General features: G+C 43.1%; 1 protein-coding gene across 1 annotated transcript in view; it reads right to left on the reverse strand.

Annotated features, from left to right (window-relative positions):
* LOC134336857 (cytochrome P450 2D17-like) overlaps positions 1-14,953 on the reverse strand; it is a 39,931-nt gene extending 24,978 nt beyond the window's left edge. The window contains 2 exon segments of the mRNA XM_063031443.1: positions 838-1,006; positions 14,043-14,953. Of these exon segments, the coding sequence (XP_062887513.1) occupies positions 838-1,006; positions 14,043-14,414 (541 nt within the window). The 5' untranslated portion in view covers positions 14,415-14,953.
* Between the last annotated feature and the right edge of the window lie 4,928 nt (positions 14,954-19,881).

A 19,881-nucleotide genomic window follows, 5' to 3' on the forward strand; every position in this document is an offset into this window, starting at 1 on the left:
CCATCTTCTTCAGGGATGATATCTAGACTGGTGGTATTTATCCCATAAGACATAGGAGCAGAATTAGGCCATTTGGCCCCTTGAATCTGCTCCACTATTCAATCATGGCTGATCCTTTTCTCCCCCTCCTCAACCCCATTCCCCGGCGTTCTCCCCGTAATCTTTAATGCCATGTCCAATCAAGAGCCTATCAAACTCTGCCTTAAGTATACCCAATGACCTGGACTCCACAGCTGTCTGTGGTAACAAATTCCACAAATTCACCACTCTCTGGCTGAAGGATGCCCTTCTATCCTGAGGCTGCGCCCTCTTGTCCTAGACTCCCTCACCATGGAAACATCCTTTCCACGTCTACTCCGTCTAGGCCTTTCAACATTCGAAAGATTTCAAGGAGCTCCACGTCATCCCTTTAAGTTCCAGTGAGTACAGACTCAGAGGCATCAAACGTTCCTCGTATGATAACCCTTTCATTCCCAGAATCATCCTTGTCAACTGCCTCTGGACCCTTGCTGAGGAAGGGAATATATAACGAAATAAAAGATAAAATAGTGTCTTAGGAGGCACTTCAGTACCATGCAGAACATTAAATCGTCAAGACAACCCAGTGAGACTCCTTTTGTCTGTACATATTAAGATGCAGTTACAGAGATCTTGGTCTCCAGTATTTCTGGATATTTTTGACCTAATTTCTTTGGACATGATGATCTCTCACCCTCCTCCCCAGTCTGGTGTTCGGGTTCCCAGTGCAATGATCATTCACAGAAACCTGATGTCCAACGATCCCCAATCCCTCCCACCGGTGCCCAGGACATTCCCTGGTGCCCAGTTCATACTCACCCTCCCCGACCCGCTGAAAGAACTTCTCATAAATCGGAAAGGATGGCTGGTCTGCAAAATCTTCCGATTTCTTCACCAGAGCCTCTTTCAGGGTCTTGAAGCCACTCAGCACCACCAGGTTTGTCCATCCAAACTCTAAACTCACCACATCGCCGTACTTCTTCCACAACTGAAAGAGAAAGCACCAGGACGTTACTGCAGTATCGAATAGAGGCAGCTCTATCACTCAGCTCTCTGTCAGACCCAGCACCTGTTTATTCTGCATCCCTGTGGCTGTTGGTGCCGGGCCCCAGGGAGCTTGTCTCTCTGGCCCCTGTAACATTGAATGCAACAGGGGATTCCTCTCACCATTGTTTCCCCACTGATACATTCACATATCCACCCCAGGATGGACAGATGCCAGTGCCCCAGTAGTAAACAGAGAAGAGTACAGCCCAGGAACAATTCCCCATTCCACACTGACCATGCCAAATAATGAAACCAAATCTCCTCTGTCATGATCCCTATTCCACCCCACCCCATTCCCTACATATTCATGTGTCTAACAGCCCGGTAAACACCAATATCATCTTTGCTCCCACCTCTAACACTGGCAGACCAACCCATGCACTTACCACTCTGTGTAAAAAACACCTACCTGCACATCTCCTTTAAACTTTCCCCCTCTCATGTTAATTTTATGCCCCTTAACATTTATCACGTCTACCCTGGGAGAAAAATTCTGACTGACTACCCTATCTATGCCTCTTAAATTTATGAACTTCTATCATCTCTCCAACACTCCAGAGAAATTAACCCTTCATATGTCAATTGTAACTAAGAGCCTGGATAAATTTGGTGGGTTGAGCAGCACCTGTGGGAAGAAAGGAATTGCTAGATTTCAGGTAGACCTCGCGTCACCGCTTGCTGGTTTAGTGTTGTGAAATGCTGGTTCTGAGGAACCAACTGCATTGGGAAGATGGCCAAGAGAATCTGCAGTCCCACAGGTCAGCATCCAAAGATGTCCTTTTGTTAGTGGGCCCCAGCTCTTCACGTCCCACTTGTATGCTGCAGTCCCCACCTTCTGGTTCTGCATTGGCGTGTTTTCACTCAACCCTCCATATCTGCTTGCAGGCACCTCTGGAGTGAGTGCACACTGTTGTTCACCACTGCCTGAGCAAATGCTGCAAAGCGGCCTTAACCATGTCCTCTGCAACTGCAGCTGAGAAATGCATTATAGCATCTTGCAGCTGAATGTCCCTTGTATGTTTGAAACTCTGGGTTTTATGCTAACAGGAAGTCCAAAGTGGTGAATCTGATACTGAAAAGGAAGTTAATGGAATAGAGTAAAAGATGATACTGAATTTGGAAGGTGCCCAGGGATATCCTGTTCACATAAAACAGGACATCGTCAATCTGCCTGATACCACCGAATCAGTCTACTGTCAGTCAACAAAGCCAGTAACAAGGCCCTGGTGGACTGAGGTGTATAATTGTTAGTTTTATTCTTTAACTTTATTATGTTTGTTTGTATTGTATATAATCACCTGAATACATGTGAGTGAGTTCAGTGAGTTTTCCGGTAGTTACAGTTGCCTCAATATTTTTCTGGAAACTTTCTGGTTTCAGTAGCAGCTAGCCTATTGCCTGAATCTAGCTATCTTATTGGTTAATTGTTATTAATGGAATGGCTGTTAGTTCTAGTCTGCTATAAGAAAATCACATTACTGTTTAGTCGCTCTCTTTTGTCCCTTGCCATACATCTTCCTTTCTGTTCTTTCCTCTTGTTTCATGAAACGATCATAAGCAACAAGTTTTATGGCTCATTCTTAACTTCTGAATAACATTTGGATCCCAAAAGCATCAGGATTCAACAGCTTGGCATAGTCGGCAGGATGGCTGTGAATATTTAAGGACATGGAAGAATCCCAAGTGAAAGGGTAAGTTTTAGCGCACACATTTAATAGGATGTAAGACCATGCTCCTTATGTTCCAAACAGTCAGAGAATTCACCTAGTCCTTGCCTTAATACACTACCTAAAGGAAGTTTAATAGTGAAGGAAAATTCTATTAACTTTATGTTGCTCTATTACACTTATAAAGTTGCAATTTGGTGATAAAAAAGCAAGCACAAATTAATGTGTTATGTGTAACAACAACTGTTACAGGGCAGCAGAGCATCAATAAAATTAAAATTATTACAAACTGATGGTGTGGCAATCTAATTTTCATTTGATCATCCAATTTGTTCACAAAAGCAAGCACAAATCAAGTGTTCTACATGACAAAATTAAGAAAATGGTCAAAGTTGTGAAACCCAGTACAGAAAAAGGGAGATTGAACCTTCAGTTCTAAGGTGTGAACAGATAACTGAGGGTTTCAGTTCTGATCTGAACTATGTATTTAACTTTAATAAGATTAATGTAGAAATCAGGATGAAATTTGGCTGCCAGATGATATTGAAAAGGAATGAGGTAAACTCCAGAGAATGCCTGAGGGAAAGAAATTAAACTGAATGGAGATGGCAGTTTTATCGCAGTTAAGGAAATGTGAACATGCTGAGTTGTAAGATTGAATATGCGGCTTTAAACGTGCCATGTGCTGAGCCAGGAAACCAAGTATGTGAGTTAACAGTACAAGCAAAAAAGTTAAGTTTAAAGAGCAAATCCTTGTATTAACTGAATGTGTGAAAAAAACATAACAAGTACAATCAAATCGAAGTGCAGAATCAGAATCAGGTTTATTATCACCGGCATGTATCGTGAAATTTGTTAACTTAGCAGCAACAGTTCAATGCAATACTTAATATAGAAGAGAAAAAAAATATATAAAAATAATAAATAAGTAAATCAATTACAGTTTACATATATTGAATAGATTAAAAACAGTGCAATAAACAGAAATAATATATACTTCAAAAGTGAGGTAGTGTTCAAGGGTTCAATGTCCATTTAGGAAACAGATGGCAGGGGGGAGAAGTTGTTCCTGACTCACTGAGTATGTGTCGTCAGGCTTCTGTACCTCCTACCTGATGGTAACAGTAACAGTGAGAAAAGGACAACTCTCTGCAGCTTCTTTTCATCCAATGCAGTAACCCCTCCCCCGATGCAGCCCGCCAGAATTTGCACAAAGCTTCAAAACAAAAACTGAAGCAGTATCAGAAAACCCAGCAAAGTTTTCAAATAGACAATGGTGCTCCTCTTTGGAAAATGACCCTTACATTGGTCAATCCTCTGAGGCAGTGTCACCATCTGAACTTGGAGGAATTATGGGATCGACATGATATGGATTCTACAGCGACCTCTAATGACTCAGGTGAGGATGACAATGATGAAATAATAGGGTTTACAGCCATGTCCCAACTTCCCCAGTAAAGGCCACGAAAGTGAAGATATGCAGAACTGGAGATGGAACCCATGAAGGAACACAGATGGCTCTTCATCAGTCACCTGAACCAGAAAAGATTGATAAATAGTCAAAAGAAATTTAACATCCTAAAGAAGAAAGTTTAAAGATTTGGGCTGAACAAAGTATTAAGAATATGTACGAATTATATGCAAGTGATGGCATTCAAATTCTGGAAATATGTTGTCTTCTCAGCAAATCAGATAGTTGACTTGTAGAGCTGACAGCAATATAGGAGATGATAATCAAAATGTACAAAGTGCTTGGGATGTTGTTGAGAGGTGATTGGGAAAAACAGACTGATCGAAGGAAAGTGGCTGATGCAAGCAAATGATACCTGAGGATCTTTCTGAATATGAGGATCACCGCAGGAATGTGCAGATAACTTTACTCAGGAGTTCTGGGAGTAAATGAAGATGGCAGAGGAATCTACAGTAGATACCGTCGCTTGAAGTAAACTTTTATAGATTGCCTGAAACCAGATATTGCCAAACTGGCGAAGCTGACAAAATAAAAGAGGAGTGAAGTCAGCATTGCATATAGTGAGCATGTGCAAGCCGTCAAGCAAGTAGGTCACTATATAGAAGTCCAAGTGAGATTATTACATCATCAGCCACAGGTTCTGCAGATGTAGCTGTGTAGCCAACACCAGTTAAGAAACAGTATTGGAATCCAATGCAATCTTGGTCTGAACCACACTGCCAAGACCCACCCTGAAACAAAATGTCAATATTGGGGTAAAGAGGACATTGGGCTAAAAATTGTTGGCATAGAAAACAAGATGGACAACAAAGACAAGCTTCACTATGGGTTTAACTATCTACCTGAGAAGCATCGGGAGATCCTGAGCTGACATATTGTTGACAAGTAGATTGCATACCTTCGCTGAAGCATTATGGATACTCGAACATACTGGTAGTAGGGGACAATTTTTCAAGATAGGTGGAACCTACTCCAGAAAGGAAAGTCACGGCCACACATACAGCAAAAACTCTGACCAAAGACTGTATTCCTAGATGGGGATTGCCACGTCACGTCGACTTCCACCAAGGAACGCATTTCACTGGGAGTGTTTGTCAGAAATTATGCCGATTGATAAACATTCAAGGTAGCAACAGGGTGATCCATGTCACCTCCAAGAGTGCTTGACCTCATATACATCTTACGAGAGATAGTTTATTGAGTATTGTGTGAAATTATCACAAAGTGTACAGTGTGCTTCTCAACAGGAGTGATCCAACAGAAGGAGGACCCACCTTGATTCCTGGCATACTAAGTGGGTCCTGAACAAAAACCGACTGATCAAAAACTAACTCGTCTGTGAAAGTCCTTTATTGTTTATTTTCCCTTTAACACTTCGCATTGAAGTTTGTGGACTGCGCTTGTCAGCACCTGGTTATCTGCCTCATTGCCTCCATAACTTCACCGAGAACGGATTCCATTGCCTATAGCTTGTCTCCTACCTGACCAATGAATCTCACGGCCAAGGTCAGCTGCTCTCTCTCTCTCTCTCTCTGCTAGGTCCATCTTTGTGTGGTCGAGACTTGCTGTTACCCAGTTCGGATATGGCCCAAGACATGCCCTGTTCTCATCAGGAAGGATGTACAAGTACCTAAAGGAACACACTCAACTATTGAGGAACAGCTTCTTCCTTTCTGCCATCAGATTTATGAAAGGATATTGAAACCATAAACATGAACTCATTTTCCCCCATCTTTCTGCACTATTTATTTACCTTCTCTGATCCAATTCCTCAGCGACTATCTCAGGCTAACAAACTCTTCCTTTCTAAGTACCTGTGCCAATGCACGTTAACCTTCAGAGATTTGTGTGGGGGACACCAAAATCTAATCTGTCACCATTTAAAGTTAGACCAACTTTTTATTTTTTTTTACCACTATTACAATGAGGCAGGAGTGGGAATCTGGGGTCAGAATTACAAGGCTTGCACTTAGAAAATTAACACCAAAGCAAACCACACTGACCAAATGAGGTCTAACTGCAGTAGGATGCTAATAAAAATGATGGATGTTGTTATGTTACTTCTGTTTAAATGTACCATGGATTAATAGTAAAGAATTATGTTCTGGACGAATTAGAGAACTTCTATTTACAGTAATAAACAAACACGTCTTAACCCAGCCACGTGCTGGAGCATTCTGCCAATCCCGCGCATGCTCAGTGCTCTGTCCAATCATGTACTGGCACATCATTGCACGTGATAACACATCTTCCTTTCCATAAAAAGAAACACAATTAACAACGTTAATCAAAGCAAATACATAATTCAACAAGTCTCTATCAGTCTCTCTGTGGGTTTACAAACACGAGTGGACCTCCTACGTGGTACACATAGATCTTGTGTTTCCTTGTTATTATTTACATGTTTTGTTTCGTCTGCATCCGTTAGGTGAATCTCTGAAGTTGGCTCTTTCTTGCAGTCTTGGTGATTTCTTCTTACCACTGCTCCCTCCTCTGTTTGGACCATGTATGATCTGGGTTACTTCTTCAAGTACTGCAGCTTTCTGTGTCCATGTGTTCATTTTGTCTTGAATTCTTACTTGATGCAGTTCAGGTAATGGATGAGAACATCTATCAAAGTACAGTAGCTTGCAAAAGCTTAGGCACCCCTGCTCAAAATTTCTGTTACTGTGAATAGCTAAGTGAGTAGAAGATGACCTGATCTCCAAAAGTCATAAAGTTAAAGATGAAACGTTCTTTTCAACATGTTAAGCAAGATTAGTGTATTATTTTTGTTTTGTACAATTTTATAGTGAAAAAAAGAAAAGGAGCACTATGCAAAAGTTTGGGCACCCCAAGAGATTTGAGCTCTCTGATAACTTTTACCAAGGTCTCAGACCTTAATTAGCTTGTTAGGGCTATGGCTTGTTCATAGTCATCGTTAGGAAACACCAGGTGATGCAAATTTCAAAGTTTTATAAATACCCTGACTCCTCAAACTTTGTCCCAACAATCAGCAGCCATGGGCTCCTCTAAGCAGCTGCTTAGCACTCTGAAAATTAAAATAAATGACACCCACAAAGCAGGAGAAGGCTATAAGAAGATAGCAAAGCATTTTCAGGTAGCCGTTTCCTCAGTTCATAATGTAATTAAGAAATGGCAGTTAACAGGAACAGTGGAGGTCAAGTTGAGGTCTGGAAGACCAAGAAAACTTTCCCAGAGAACTGCTCATAGGATTGCTAAAAAGGCAAATCAAAATCCCCGTTTAACTGCAAAAGACCTTCAGGAAGATTTAGCAGACTCTGGAGTGGTGGTGCACTGTTCTACTGTGCAGCGACACCTGCACAAATATGACCTTCATGGAAGAGTCATCAGAAGAAAACCTTTCCTGTGTCCTCACCACAAAATTCAGCATCAGAAGTTTGCAAAGGAACATCTAAACAAGCCTGAAAATTTTTAGAAACAAGTCCTGTGGACTGATGAAGTTAAAATAGAATTTTCTGGCTGCAATGAGCAAAGGTATGTTTGGAGAAAAAAGGGTGCAGAATTTCATGAAAAGAACACCTCTCCAACTGTTAAGCACAGGGGTGGATCCACTATACCTTGGGCTTCCGTTGCAGCCAGTGGCATGGGGAACGTTTCACTGGTAGAGGGAAGAATGAATTCAATTAAATACCAGCAAATTTTGGAAGCACACATCACACCATCTGTAAAAAAGCTGAAGATGAAAAGAGGATGGCTGCTACAACAGGCCAATGATCCTAAACACACCTTCAATTCCACAATGGACTACCTCAAGAGGCACAAGCTGAAGGTTTTGCCATGCCCTTCACAGTCCCCTGACCTAAACATCATTGAAGATCTGTGGATAGACCTCAAAAGAGTAGTGCATGCAAGACGGCCCACGAATCTCACAGAACTAGAAGCCCTTTTCAAGGAAGAATGGGCGAAAATCCCCCAAATAAGAATTGAAAGATGCTTAGCTGGCTACACAAAGCGTTTACAAGCTGCGATAGTTGCCAAAGGGGGTGTTACTAAGTACTGACTATGTAGGGTGCCCAAACTTTTGCTTCAACCCTTTTCCTTTTTTGTTATTTTGAAATTGTAAAAGATGGAAATAAAAATGCAATCTTGCTTAAAATATTAACGAAATGTATCATCTTTAACTTTATGCCTTTTGGAAATCTTTTACCCGCTCAGCTATTCACAGTAACAGAAATATTGACTGGGGTGCCCAAACCTTTGCATGTCACTGTACATCTTCTGCTTTGCTTTGTGTTCATCTTTCCATCTTTTCACTTGTTCACCTTCCTCTCTTCTCAGAAGGCTCTCATCCATTGGCAGATTAGGTCTCAATCATCGTCCCATCAAGAGCTGAGCAGGCAAAAATCCACATTCAAGTGCAGTACTTCAGTAGGCTAACAAAGCTTTATAAAAATCACTTCCACTACCTTTTGCTTTGTGCATCAGTTTCTTGACAATTCCTACCGATTTCTCAACTAATCCTTCAGACTGAGGGAAAAATGGACTAGACGTTGTATGAACAAAGCCCCATTCACGAGCAAAATGTTTCATGCATTCACTACTGAATTGTGGACCATTGTCTGTTAAAACTTCATCTGGTACACCATGTCTTGAAAAAAACTACTTCATGCCTGTAAATTACATTTTCTGCAGTCATTCTGCCCAGACAACACACTTCAGGATACAATGAGTAGTAATCTGCTATTAATAGATAGTCTTTCTTGTTACAGTATTAATAAAAAGATAAACACCTACTTCTGATAAGGTCTCTGAGGATTCGGGTGTGGATACAGTGGCTCCTTAGGGTTGCTAGGTTGGTGCTTAAGGTATATTTGACAAGAAGACAACAATCCTGCAACCTCTTGATTCATCCTGGGCCAAAACATCACTTCCCGTGCCCTTCTCTTACATTTTTCAATGCCTAGGTGGCCTTCATGAATTTTATCAAGCATTTCTTTATGGAGACTTTTAGGTATAACAATTCTACTACCTTTGTACAATATCCCATCCACAACAGACAGTTCTGATCTGTGGTTCCAATAAACTTGTACTACTGAGTCATAGCTATTACCTGGCCATCCATCCAACACCACTTGTATTACCTGACTGGGAATTTTGTCCTTCTCTGTCTCAAGACGCAGCAGTTCCACCTTTTTGGGAACAATAGGTACAGTTTCTATGACCATATCAATGAATACCTGAACATCAATAACATTCCTGTGACTGTCTTTTGTTGTTGGATCCACAGCTCTGGAAAGTGCGTCAGCTGTGTACATGAATTTTCCAGGTGTGCATGACACATTCAATGCATATCTTTGCAATTTGATCATCATTCGCTGAATTCGCAAAGGCCAGTCCTTTAAAGGTTTGTTAAACAATGCAATCAACAGCTCACATCAATAGATTGCTCTGACACAAACTGATGAAATATCTCACAAGCAAACATAATGCTGAGCAATTCTTTTTCAATTTGGGCATCCCTTGTTTCTGGATCAGATAATGAATGAGATGCCATTTCTGATCATGTTTTTGGAGTAATACTGCCCCTAAGCCTGCTTGAGATGCATCACATGAGATTTTGATGGGTCTCTCAGCATCATAAAATTTCAACGCAGGTTCTTTGGTGAGTACTGTCTTGAGATTTTGCCATGCCTTCTCCTGTTCATGGTTCCAGCTTCATTCATTTCTCTTTTCCGTTAGCTGCCTCAGTGGAGCAAGCTGTTCCGAAAGATTGGGTATAAATTTTCCGATATAGTTAACCATTCCCATAAACCTCTGAACATCCTTTTTACACTGCGGTCTTGGCATGTTCTCAATAGCAGAAACCTTCAGTGGATCAGGACGCACACCCTCTTCGCTAATGATATCACCCACAAATGTAAGTGCAGTCACTCCTAGCTGACATTTGTCTTTATTCAATTTCAGGTTGGCCTTGCATGTTGCCTCAAAGACTTGTCTGAGCCTGGCGTCATGCTCTTGTTTAGTCGCACCCCAAATAATAATATCATCCATGGATGTATCTATGCCCTCAATGTGCTCATATAACATGTGAATGGTTTTATGGTACACTTCAGGAGTTCATGCAATTCCAAAAGGAATCCAAGAGAACAGTATCTGGCAAAAGGAGTGTTAAAGGTACACAATTTTGAACTCGGTTCATCTAATTTGAGTTGCCAGAATCCGGAGGATGCATCGAATTTATTAAAATACTTTGCATTAGCAAACTGTGACATAATTTCTTCACGAGTAGGCAATTTGAAATTTAATGGCGCGATTCAAGTCTCTTGGATCTAAACAAATCCTCAGTTTTCCATTTTTCTTATCAACAATGACAAGCGAATTGACCCATTCAGTTGGTTCATCATTTTTTTTTTATTCCTAGCCTTTCCATTCTGTCTAGCTCCGTTTTAAGTAACGCAAAAGGTACTTTTCTGCACGGATGTATTATGGGTTGCACTGTGTTGTCAATTTTTAACCAAGTGCTCTCCTAGAAGTCAACCAAGCCCTTTAAACAAGTCTTCATACTCCTTCATCGAGTCACTGTATTCTGACTTTGTGTCACTATCCAAAACTAAAATGCTTTTCACCAAATTAAGTCTTTCACAGGCAGATAAACCCAGAATTGACTGTACATTTTTTGGCACAACCACAAATGAAAGTGTGTGCACAATATTTTTGTGTGATACCTTTGCTGCACATGTTCCTTTAACTGGGATGTCTGCACCTGAATACCCAGTCACTTTTATATTTGTCTGATGTAACTTCGGTCTTGGCTTTAAAGCATTAAACTCAGATTCTGCAAGAACATTTACTTACGCTCCAGTATCACGTTTAAACAGAATATTGTTTTGATTCACTTCCAACTGTCACAAGTGCGGAGCACGGGTGGACCCAAACGCAGGACACAAAAATATTTTGTAGCATTAACAAAAGTAAAGTTTATTAATAGTTACTAGAAAAGAAGGGAAGCAAGGATTGTACAGAAAGACATCAAGGAGTGAATGAAGCGGAAGCGGGAATATGTGTGGCTGGAGTTGGGCTCGGACCCTGGACTTAAGACGGGGACTCAAGGCCTAGGCTTGGCCTGGGATTCGGGACCCGGACTTCGACTCGGGCTTGGCCTGGGAACTCGGGACCCGGACATGGACTTGGAACTCGAAACATCAGGACATAGAGCTGGGACTCTTCCTTGGACGCAGGACACAGAGCCGGGACTCTTTCTTCGACACAGGACACAGAGCACAAAGAGACAGTTCCCCACTCAGGGTAGCAGCAAACGGCCAGACCTACCCAGTGGAGGCAAGGACACAAGGAGACAGTTCCCAACTCAGGGTAGCGGCAAACGGCCGGACCTACCCAGTGGAGGCGAGGACATGAAGAGACAAAACCACACATCGGTAGACAGTTCTTTATCTCGGCACGAAGTGGCTCCAAGTAGTGGTGAGCTCTTGACTTGGCCCTGGAACTACAGACATCGGCTCTTGACTCACTATGGCGAAGTAGCACAGCGGGCTCGCTCAGGCGCGGTAACTTGACAGGCTGGCTCCGGTGAGGAGAGGCGACTTACTAGCACTTGCTTCGGGGAGAAGACTTGACTTGATATGGCGATGTGACTTGGCTCACTCTGGCAAGGTAAAGCTAACTTGCTCACACTTGTTTCAGTGACGTCTGGTGACAGTCTAGCGCTGAATAGCTGTAAGCCGGACACTAAATACTGCTCGTTCAGCTGAGAATCAAGTGCCTTTAATTACAGAGCCCAAGAAACACAGGGAAACAATGAATTAAAGGAAAACAAGGAGTCAACGGTCCCCATCATGACACAAAGGACATTTAAAGGGAACCAGTAAATAACTGGTCAGGACCGTGACAGCAACGGAATAGTCCAGTCATTCTTACTTTATTTTCACAAAGCACATCCACATAAAATTCTTCACGTTCATCTTCAAGCACAGCATTTACTTGCTTCATTTTATTTTCCCTCTTTCTACTTCTACAACAGCGTGAAAAATGATTAATCTTACCGCAGCCATTGCAAATTTTGCCATATGTGAGACACTGATTTGGACGATGTTTCTGCACACAGCGATCACATAACTTTTTTCTTTCCAATGCCTTCTTGCTCTTTGTTGGTTTCATCGACGTATTATTATATTTCTTGATGAATTCGCGCTTTTTTACAGTGTTTACATTGCAGTTTTTGACAAAAAGCTCTTCAGCCTGCAATATATCACGGTCTCAGAAGCTTTGTCAAGAGGCAAAGCTTTTTCAAAATTTAAATCTTGCTCTCTCAACATCCTTTCTCTCAGAGCATTATCTCGAATGCCACAGTCTACCTTCAATGTGAGCTATCCAAACTCACATGTTCTACTACGCTTTCTTAACTCAGTAACATACTGATCAATTGTTTCAGCAGCTCTCTGCGCACATGTGAAGAATTTATATAGCTCATACATTAATTATGCTTAGGTATACAAAATACTTCAAATCTGTCCATTATCAACTTTAAATTGAAATTATCTCCATCTTCAAAGACAAAATTACTATATACCTCTACTGTGTCATTCCCGATTACATGGAGCAAAAGCGCAGCTTTGGTTTTTTCCGATCTTTCTTCATAATCGATCGCCGATAAGTACAGTTCAAACTGTTGTTTGAAGATCCTTCAATTCTCAGCTACATTGCCAGTCAGTTGAAGTTTTGGTTGGGGTTGTAAACCTTCCATTTTACCATTTACAGTTCGAACTTTTTTCTTCTTTTTTTTTCTGATTATCTTCGATTCACGATTCTCCCGTATTATTCTTCCAGAACCACTCTGACACCATGTTATGTTACTTCTGTTTAAGTGTACCGTGGGTTAGCAGTAAAGAATTATATTCTGTAAGAATTAGAGGACTTTTATTTACAGTAATAAACAAACACGTCCTAATCCAGCCACGTGCCAGAACATTCGGCAATCCCGCGCATGCTCAGTGCTCTGTCCAATCATGTACTGGCACATCATTGCACGTAATATCACCACAGATGTGACTCCATGACTTAAGGTAATGTCACTTCTATATTTGACATTAATACATTAGGAATTATCATCCACTTACAAACTTGACTAACTCATGGAGTTGTAATAGAACTTTTAACTAATTTATGTACAATATTGGGACGACCTGCATGGTTATCCTTTCCCACAGCACTGCACGTTCTGCACACCAGTCCCTCTGTGCTGCTGGTAAGGTGGCTGGCTGTACTACTTCCAGCCAGTGAGCAGATTTTCCTATTTCTAGAATTCTCTCTCAATCAATATGACAGCTACAAACACATGCTTCATTTACTCAAAAAGAAAGATAAAGACAGAAAGGAGTTGTTAATAAAAGGGGGAGCAGAGGGAGGTCTGCAAATGCTGATAACCTGTTTTTGTGTGTTTTGCTATCTATAAAAGGGGTAGCTATAAAAATGCGGGAGATGCATCTAATAGGACTGAAGTGTGGATGTTAAAGCCATTCAAGAACAGTAGAGAAATTAAAATGACACTAATCTCTCCAGCGTTCTGTTTTTTTATCGGGGAACCAACGCCAGTAGTTTTTTACATCCTCGTTTTACTTCAGATTCTATCCCATCCAGGAAGAAGAAATAGAGAATTGAAAACAAGTATGAAAGGAAATCGGGAGCAAAGGAAAACTGAAGGATAAAAGGGAACAGGGTGCAATGGAGGCACAATTGACAGGGCGGCAGCGTGGAAGTGAAGGCCATTCAAGAGCAGACGAGAAACTGAAGGGTTAAAGGTGTCCCGGAGTGTGGGGGGCCACTTCCTTCACACGGTCTCACTGTCTCTCAGCCTTTACCTTTGCGAATGACAGGTGAGGGTTGCTCAGATCCACCTGCAGGATGTTCCCGACGAAAGGGAACCCCCGGGGCCCGGGAGGGTAGTTCCCACACGTCTTCCGCCTCTTCATGAAGTCAAAGACCAGGCAAAAGATGGTGCGGAATAAGGCCAGCACCGTGAGCCTGTCGAAGAGTTTGAACAAGAGCAGGGGGAAAGCCGAGAACTCCATGTTCTCCAGAGCGAACGGGCAGTAAGTAAAATGCGCGCAGTCAGTAAAAGGCAATGAGACGCCAGCATTGACCTCTGCTCGCAAACAAACCCCAGTATGCTGGCACGAAGATTGCTCAACCAATTCCGGCTGAACAGAAAGAAATAGTTCTACTTCAATCATTCCTTTGCGTTTTAAATCTTCTCCAAGGTATGGAAGACATCAGTTCATTAAGTTTTTCGCCTTTTGAAACCGGCGGCAGGTCGCGGGATGAGGTGAGACAGGAGGAAACAACAATCGAAATGTTTTGAACTCCTTCGATTCAGGCACAGACATTCAGATTAGTTTACTGACTTTATACAGCAGGCTGCAGTGAAATTCTTTGCTCGTGTGAGACGCGAGTACATGGTTAATAATAAATAATGAATAAACGGTAAATAGGACGTCGAACGCAAAACAGCAGAATGCCGCGAAGGTTGTTGTGCAGTCTGAAGTGGCGCACAGAGAAATGTTGAATTTCAAAGAGGGGCAAAGAGTTTCAGAACATGGCGACACCGCGCTATGAATTAGATACAACTTCGGTAAAACTCCATGAACTATTTACTTTGAGCTTTTCACTGACAGCGAGTAACACGGCACTGAAACAGGCTCTTTGGCCCAAATGGTGCAGGCTGACCACAGCACTCTCCCTGCTTGTCCTAGTTGCCCGTGTTCAGCCCGTGACCGACCGAGCCCTTCACTATTTTGGGACATGCGCCAGGAGTAAGAAAAGAATAAACATATGTATAATTAGCTATTCACATGAATGAAATAATATATTCTACCAAACCCTGCATTTAGCTGTACTTAATATCCTCAAATTATTCACTATTATTTCTAGTGGATTATTTTGGTTTGAAACTCATTTGCTCTCACATTCTGTTTCTCAGATCTATTTGATTGCCTATTCTGAATACTATTTGTTAACATAAAACACAGCCCAGTAACTCTTAACAACCATTTTGTATTTATTACAATATCGGATATCAAGACCTTCAATCACAATCACTTCTGCTTTGGCTTTTCCATAAGTCCACAAGACGTAGGAGTGGAATTAGGCTGTTTTGCCCATGGAGTCTGCTCTGCCATTCAATCATAGCTGACCCTTCTTTTTCTCCCTGCTCAGCCCCACTCTCCGGCCTTCTCCCCGTAACCGATGATGCCATGTCCAATCAAGAACCTATCAAGCTCTGCCTTAAATACACCCAACAACCTGGCCTCCACAGCTGCCTGTAGGAACAAATTCCACAGACTTACTGCCCTCTGGCTCAAGAAATTTCTCCACATCTCTGTTTCAAATGGACGCCCCTCTATCCTAAAGCTGTGCCCTCTCGTCCTGGGCTCGTCCTCCATGGGAAACATCCTTTCCACAACTACCATGTCTAGGCCTTTCAACACTCAGAAGGTTTCAATGAGAACCCTCCCCCCCATCCTTCTAAATTCCAGTGAGTACAGACCCAGAGCTATCAAATGTTCCTCATATGATAACCCTTTCATTCCTGGAATCATCCTTCTGAACCCTTTTCAACGCTAGCGCATCTTTTCTTAGATGAGGAGCCCAAAACTGTTCACAATACTCAAGGCTTTCTACCTCAGTGCTCTGATTTCTCACCATTCTGCCTCCCATGCTGACATCCTGTATAGGCCTCCATCTCAGTCCTCCGGGAGGCCTGAGGCAGCAATGATGAACTCACTTCTGGTCAACACATGCTGAAGCTATCTGAAGCTGCAGGGTAAGAGATATCACCATATCACAGGGACTGTGTGTAGACACTGCAACACCTTTCCAAAACCACATGCTCTGTTAGCACTTGAAATATAAAATATAGGCACTAATAGATTTTCTCTGATCCAATTTTTCAGCAACCAACTCTTTGACGTCTCGTAAGGTTATCTTTCGACTATTGCAAGTGGATGTTGTCAAAATACACATAGGACCCCAGAGGTGGTCCCAGCAAAGCTCTGTAGAACTGCAGCAGTATGTCACTACAGGCTAACAATCGGTTCCTTTCTACTTAACTTGCTTCATTGCATGATAACTTTTAGTGATCGTATACAGGGGCCTCAAAGGGTCCTTTGAACACCAAGGTTTGCTAATTTGTCACCACCTAAAAATAGATGATCTTTCTAACGATATTATAATGAGGCAGGAATGGGAATCTGGGAACAAAGCTACAAATGCATGTCAGCTTTAGGAGGGTGAGTGTGTCATGATTTCCTGTAGTGTGAAGCCCAACAGCATAACTGGGTGTGATGGGTCACTCCTTAGTGAGTTCAAGATCTGGTACGCAGGCTTTGAATGTCACAGTGGTGGGAGCATTGGGAGCAAGGGCGGACCCAAATGCAAGACACATTTTGTGAGGTTACTTAGATTTAGTTTATTGTTCAATACCAGGAGAGCAAGGCAGGAGCAGGAGTAGCGATCTGGACAAGGACTCAGGACTACGACTAGGCTGGGACCAGGGGTCTGGGCTAGGACTGGGAATTGGACCCCAGAACTAGAGGAGACTTGAAGAGGCTAGGTTATGGACTCCGAGCCAGAGACTGGGCAAGGACCCAGTACCTGGGTCTTGCCTCTGGCTTGGACCCCAGAAGGACAAGGACATGACATGGGCTAGGGAGAGGAGGAACATGGGAACACAGAGCCTTGGTCTCGGGAGAGCAGGTACATGTAACCATGGACACATACACAGAACACAAAGCCGGGACCCCTCTTTGGGAACAGGACATAAGGCTGGGACTCGCACACAGAACAGAGAGCCGGGACCCCTCCTTGGATACAGGACATAGGGCTGGGACTCATGACCCCCGCAGGGCAACAGCAAGACAGCCTGACTTACTCCACGGAGGCGAGGACAAGACAAGACAAACACCAAAGAACAACACAGTTCCTATCTAGCTCCAGTGATAGAACTAGACCGAAGTGCAGGCGAGGGCTACAGACGAGGGCTAGAGGCGAGAGTAGCAGAGAAGGGACTCAGACAGGGGGTAGAACAGGAATCACAGACCGCCAGGGCCAGGACTTGACTTGGTACTCGGGTGCTGCCAGGGCCAGGACTTGGACTTGGATGTGGTACTTAGATGCCGCCGGAGCCAGGACGTGGTACTGGGAACCTCCGGGTAGTGGCGAGCTCTAGACTCAGCCCAAGAACAGTAGACAGTGGCTCCTGATTCTCTCTGGTGGGTTAGCTGACGGACCGACCTTGATGAGGAAACTTTGCAGGCTCGCTTCAGTGAGGTAACTGGACAGGATTGCTCCGGTGAGGAAGGGCGAATTACCGGCATTCGCTTTGGCAGAGTCTAGGCTTGCTCCGGCCAGATGACATTGGCACACCGTGCCTTTGATGACTTTGCAGACGCTCCCATGCCGAGCGGCTGAAGGCCGGAGACTATAAACTACTGGTTCAGCCGAGCGTTAATTGCCTCTAATCACCAAAGCCGAGGGACACGGGAAAACAGGGAATCAATGGTGCGGATCGTAACATAAGGTAAATTTAAAGGGACCCCGATCCGGACCATGACATTGAAAGGGAGAATAGATCTAGAGCAACACACAAATAATTGCTGGAAGAACTCAGCTACAGGCCGCATCTATGGTAATCAATAAATAATCAATGTTTGGGGCTGAGTCTCTTCTTCAGGACAGGAAAGGAAGGAGTAAGACGTCAGAATAAAAAGGTAGGAGGAGGGTAAGGTGATAGTTGAAGTCAAGTGGATGTGAAAGGTAAAGGGCAGGAGAAGACAGAATCTGATAGGAGAGGAGAGTGGACCGTGGGAGAAAGGGAAAAAAGAAGTGATGGGCAGATGAGGAGAGGTTTGAAGCCAGAGAGGGGAATAGAAGAAGATGAACGTGGGAAGAAAAGAAATCCTGAAGGAGAAGTTAATGTTCATGCCATCAAATTGGAGGCTACTTAGTCAGAATATGAGGTGTTGCTCCTTCATCCTGAGAGTAGCCTCATGGTGGCAAACGAAGAGGCTGTGAACTGATATGTTGGAACAGGAATGCGGATAGGAATTAAAATGGTCAACCTCAGAAAATTCCGCTTATGGCAGACGGAGTGGAGATGCGTCACAAAATGGTCACAACAGGATAGGAATTAAAAGGGTTGGCTACCAGAAATTTCTGCTTAGGCCAGCTGGAGTGGAGGTGCTTGACAAAGTGGTCCCCCAATTCATGGTGAGTCTCAGCAATGTAGAGGGGGCCGCATCAGGGGCACCGGATTACAAAAGATGACCTCAACAAGTGAAGTCTTTCCTCATCTGGAAGGACAGTCTGGGGCCCTGAATGGAGGTAAGAGAGGAGGTGAATGAATGGCTGTACCATTTCTGCCACTTGCAGGAATATGTGCCAGGAGAGAGGTTAGTGGGAATGGATGAACATAGAAGGAAATCAGAGTGAGCGATCCCTGTGTAAAGTGCGGGGGGCGGGTGTTGGTGTGGAGGTGAAGATGTGTTTGGTGGTAGGGTCCCTGCAGAAAGCAAACAATGTGGGGGAGGGGGTAAATCCCTGTGGTGAGTCGGGGGGGGGGAGGAAGGATTCCCTCCCCCTTCCCTCTTCTATTCCCCACTGTGGCCTCCTCCTTCTTCCCTTTCTCCCATGGTCCAGTTTCTTCTCCTATCAGATTCTTTCTTTTCCAGCCCTTTACCTTTCCCACCCACCTGGCTTCACCTACCACCTTCTAGCTATCCTCCTTCCCCTCCTTACTTACTGCCTGTTATGTCGCTGGAAAATGGAGGGTAACATAGGAGGGAAGGGATTGGTTGATGTTTGGGTAGCTTAAAAGGTTGGCACAACATTGTGGGCCACAGAGCCTGTACTGTGTTGTAATGTTCTATGTTTTACAACACTGAGTGTAAAACTACAGAGTGGTGGAAAGATTGTGATGCAATCTGCAACAATGCAAAGAGAAATGTTCAAATGTTCATTCTATGATCAAAGTAACAACTCTGAAATTCTTTTTTTTTGTAATTTATTTTTTATTGAAGCTCATCATCAAACAAAACTTTCCATAAGATGTATTTCAGATACTGTACATATATCATATAGTCATATTTGTCACAAATCTCCACATAATATTTATCTGAGGTATACACTTATAGACTTCTCTGTTGATTGTCACCTTGTTGTGGTGGAGAAGCTTGTGTGGTCCTGAGATCCCGAGAGCGATGCCGTCTGGAGCTATGCTCCTGGTAGGGTCACCCATGGCGGTAAGGTCGAGGGTGAGGTCCCTGACAAAGAACAATCCAACCAAGACCTCAACGGTGGAACAGGCGGACGAAGTTACTTCGAACTCAACGGCTGTGAAGGCGGATGAAGGCTGCAACAAATCCATCAGCTCCAATCGTCGTGGTTTCCATGCCATTGGAATCAGTTGGATGATTTGTGAAGTATCGTGTGCTTCTTGGAGTGCAACATCAAGTACACATTTAACAAATACACGCACAGGCGTCTTCGCTCTGTGGGCCACTTTTTCAGAACGAAGACCATCATCCTGAACCTCCAGGGATAGCCACGACAATGACGATACTTATAGAAAAGAGAGGAAATAAAGAACAATCAAAAGAAGAAAACAATGTACAAAGTAGGGAGTGATCTTTTTTTGTACAACAT

The sequence above is a fragment of the Mobula hypostoma genome, chromosome 23 (assembly GCF_963921235.1).
Source record: "Mobula hypostoma chromosome 23, sMobHyp1.1, whole genome shotgun sequence".
NCBI lineage: Eukaryota > Metazoa > Chordata > Chondrichthyes > Myliobatiformes > Myliobatidae > Mobula > Mobula hypostoma.